Below are 4,440 nucleotides of genomic sequence, written 5' to 3'. Positions count from 1 at the left end.
ATATGACATCCTTATAAAGAAAGCTAACTCTAAAGCTAGAAACCCTAAATGGTGCAGTTTACAAGATAGTCTGAGAGTTTGAAACATAATGCATGAATCAATATTGTATACACAAATAGCATAATAGACTAAGTAATGCATGAAACTCTTGAAAATCTAAACATAGTTTGTTTTTCCTAGTTTGCATAATGCATGGAGATAAATATAAATTAATTATTTGTAATTAGTTAATTAACTAAATAATAAATTATTTAATGAATTAATGCAATTAAGTGAATAATTAATATATGAATTATTTATTCCAACAATAACAACATCTGAACACTCATTCCTAGATCATATACAACAACAATGACCATAACTACACAACGTTCACTTCTCATCAATGACAAACTACACAACAACTGCAACTTTCACTTCTCATCAATGACAAACAACACATACTTATGTTTCTGACAACCTCCCATACCAACAAATTTGACATCAATAACAACACACTCATATTTCCGAAAACTTTGTTTACTAATCTTATTAAAATCAATTTGACAATGTAATTGATAACAATTACACAATTTATTATAAATGCTCGAAACAATCCTTAAATGAAATGAAATCACACAAATTAAACCTTTGCTCAATCTATCTATAATTTACCTTGAACAATTTTCTTACTACCATATTCAACACCTTATGATATTTATATTCATTGTAGTATGACTAGATATTTCTTGTATGAAATAAATAATGATCTAGTATATTCTAAATCCGAACAGATTATTGGATATCGTGAAGTATAAGAAAATCCCTACAAAATTTTGCATTCAATTTCAATCCGTATCCAATTTCTACGAACGTATTTGACAATTTGCCAAATGAAGGCTGCTAGAAAATAACAAACGGCTGAGAAAAGGTTAGCTGTTGGAAAAGATTGAATTTCTTGAAAAGGTTAGCTGTTGGAAAAGATTGAATTTCTTGGTACGTCTTTTCAGTGGCCAACCCAATGTCGCTTTTGGGGGAGGAATCTTCATCTTAGTCCTTGTACTGATATTTTTGACTCTTGGGAATTGTGTCCTGGCGGGCCACGGTTAACCTTCGCGTGTATATTACACGGGTTCTCTGCAGGTTTCCATTCATTGCAAGATTCCAGCTTTCCATTTTCTCATAGAATGGAATCCCTCAGTTGCTCCCTCAATGAAGCCGTCACCATGGGAATGGGGATTTTATTCATCTTCTACTGCTTCGTCTATAAGCTGAAAAGGGAAGAAAAGAAAATGAAATTGCCTCCAGGACCACGTCCATGGCCTGTCATAGGAAGCCTCCATCTCTTGGGAAACCTTCCACATCAAGCTTTTGCAACGCTGGCAAAGAAATACGGATCCCTTATGTTTCTCCGTTTAGGTTCCATCCCCACTATTGTGGTGTCTTCTCCTGCCATGGCAAAAGAATTTCTCAAAACGCATGATTTGGTGTTTGCAACCAGACCATACAGTTACAAAGGGAAAAACATATGCTATGGTCATAATGACGTCGCTTTTGGCCTCTATGGAGAGTCTTGGAGGCAGAAGAGAAAGCTGATGACAGTGGAGCTGCTCACAGTGAAGAGAAACGATTCCTTCAGATTTGTGAGAGAGGAAGAAGTGTCTTCCATGATCGCCTCCATCTGGCAGGAAAGGGAGCATGGAGAGCAGTGTGTGGATGTGAAGAGGAGACTCTCCTCCCTTACTCAAAATATTGTCTGCAGAATGTTAGCTGGCAGGACGTACTCCGACAACGAACTGAATGGAGGGCATGGTTTCAAAGAAATGGTGGAAGAGATGTTTGCCGTGTTCGGTGCATTTCCCATTGGCGAATATATTCCTTCTCTTGACTGGATGGACTTGCAAGGATTCCGTCGTCGGATGAAGGCCGTTCACCAAATATTCGACAGATTTGCTGAAAAAGTAATCGATGAGCACATCGTAGAAAGAAAAGCTAGGGAAGGAGATCGCGTTAAAGACATGGTAGACGTGATGCTTAGCATGGCTGAGACGGAGGGCCAGGCAATGTCACGGGTCGACATCAAAGCCGTTATCCTGGTAAGTCTGAGAATCAACGCCGTCTTGGCTTTCACAATTCTGATTACAAATTGTTTAAATCTATTCTGCTTTTCACAACTCCAGGAAATGGGTATAAACTTTAGGAAATATAATTATGCGTGTCCAGGATTTTGTAAATGCGGGAATGGAAACACCGGTGACATTGCTAGACTGGGCGATAAGTGAATTGCTAAAGAATCCTGCAACGTTGGCACGAGTGCAGCAGGAGATTGAATCAGTAGTTGGCAGAGACCGCAGAGTAAAGTAGAGTGATGTCATGAGTTTCCACTACTTGCAATGCGCGGTGAAGGAAACCCTCCGACTTCACCCGCCAGATCCGCTGCTCATCCTGCACGAGTCGATGGAAGGCTGCAGCGTTGGAGAATATTTCATTCCGCCAAAGACGAGGCTTTTTGTGAATTTGTGGGCGATTGGAAGGGACGAAAGCCTTTGGGAAGATGCTCATCAGTTTAATCCCGAGCGGTTCATAGGCATTAATAAGGATGTGAGAGGTTACGACTTCGATTTTACGCCCTTTGGAGCAGGAAGGAGAGGATGCCCTGGGATTAGCATGGGTCTTTCTATTTGTGAGTTCGCACTCGCTCAGCTGGTTCACTACTTTGACTGGACTGTGGAGGGCGAGGTTGATATGGCGGAAGAGTTTGGAATAACTGTTACCAGAAAACATCCGCTGTTTGCCTGCCCTAAATGGAGGCTCACTAGTGAATATCCTAGTTAAGCATGTATTCTCGGATACGTGTTTTTCTTAGGTTTTTAAACTAAACTAGCTTATATCAAGATATTCTTCAATAAACCTTATGATATAGGTGAAATTGACAGATATATTACATTTTAATATAAATAAGAATATTTGTTGAGATATTAAAAATTTCTGATTTTAATTTTGATTTTAATTTTAATTCTTATTATTATATATTATTTGAAAACCATTACTTTCATCTTCATATGAATTTTATTTACATTACTTTCATCTTCATATGAATTTTATTTATTTTACTTATGTGAAGAGATTGCAAATAAAATTTATGATAAATAAATCGAATAGACATGTTATAGATAGATGGATAGATAGACTGACTGACTAATTTTATATAATTAACAATTATCATGAAATGTTCAACAATTTTCAATGAAATTTTGTTATTATTATATATTATTTCTAATATAAACAAGAATTACTTCCATTTTCATATCGATTTTATATTTGTCATATAGAAAACCATTACTTTCGTTCTCATATAGATTTTATTTTTATGTTAGTGAGTTTTTTTAAAAGGGTAAATGCTTAAGTGTCATTTTTTAGAGGTTTTTAGATTAATTTTATTATATATGAATGGAATAGACATGTAATATATGAATTAATTTTATGAAATTAACAAATATCTGATGAGATGTTAAAATACTTTCAAATCTAAATTTTATTATTATTATTATTATTATTATATATTATTTATAATCTAAACAATCATTACTTTCATTCTCATATCAATTTTATTTTATTATTTTTATTGTACGTAATTACTAACATGTTTGCATTAATTCATTTTAAATTTTAATGGAATCCATATGAAGTCCAATTAATCACTGAATGATGGCAAGGAATTTAACTATTTTACATATTTTATTATTCAATGTGGTGATTGTATCGTATTAGGTGGGTAAACTTTGTTGACAATATTAAAAGACTTGGTTTTGTGGGTTTTCATTGATTGCAAGCTTGTAGGTTTTCTCATAGCAAGGAATCTTTGAATGAAATTGTTACTATGGGAGTTGTGATTTTATAAGATTAATTATATTGTAATGCTAATTTTGTAATGGTATTGGGTGCATGCATTATTTTCCTTTATATTTAAAGTTAAAATTTTAAAAGGCTTTAATTATATTTGTCTTTGTTAAAGTTGTTATATATGTAACATGACTTTCTTTTTAAGTAGATTCTCTATGACCTATTCAACTTCATTAACAAAGTGGAAAAATGTGTTTTTTCATTTCTTCAAGGAATTTGAGAGTTTCCATTATTAATTTATTTTGAAAGAAATTGTGCATGACATTTCTCTTATAAGGTATAAAATTACGAAGGCTAATTTTTAGCCCTAACCTATTTATATTAGTCATTTTTGTATTGCATCTACAAGTTTCTATATTGAGGATCTAAATAAACAACATAAAGGAATTTATATCTAACAAGATGACAAAACTAATACTCCTTTTGCATGGGAATTTGAATGAAAGGGCTTCTAACAAACAACCTATCATATTGGTTGGTGATTTAGATATATCAAAATGACTATGTATACTATCATATCTTTGGCATATGGAGCTAAAATCCAAATTTTAAAACTCT

The 4,440-nt window shown here is 33.7% G+C and overlaps 2 protein-coding genes across 2 annotated transcripts; both read left to right on the top strand.

Moving 5' to 3' along the window:
• The first annotated feature begins 1,205 nt into the window (after window positions 1–1,205).
• Window positions 1,206–2,343, top strand: LOC131067879 (cytochrome P450 750A1-like). Its single transcript, XM_058003047.1, has 2 exons — window positions 1,206–2,075; window positions 2,203–2,343. Exons 1-2 carry the CDS (start codon window positions 1,206–1,208, stop codon window positions 2,341–2,343), a joined length of 1,011 nt encoding a protein of 336 aa, XP_057859030.1.
• Window positions 2,344–2,352: 9 nt separating this feature from the next.
• On the top strand, window positions 2,353–2,814 carry LOC131067878 (cytochrome P450 71AU50-like). Its single transcript, XM_058003046.2, has one exon. The coding sequence runs from the start codon at window positions 2,353–2,355 to the stop codon at window positions 2,812–2,814; it is 462 nt and encodes a 153-aa protein (XP_057859029.2).
• The last annotated feature ends 1,626 nt before the right edge of the window (window positions 2,815–4,440 follow it).

This window comes from Cryptomeria japonica, chromosome 6, assembly GCF_030272615.1.
Source record: "Cryptomeria japonica chromosome 6, Sugi_1.0, whole genome shotgun sequence".
NCBI classification, from domain to species: Eukaryota; Viridiplantae; Streptophyta; class Pinopsida; order Cupressales; family Cupressaceae; genus Cryptomeria; species Cryptomeria japonica.
The sequence above is the reverse complement of the archived record's forward strand: the minus strand, read 5'-3'. Positions and strand labels throughout refer to the sequence as shown.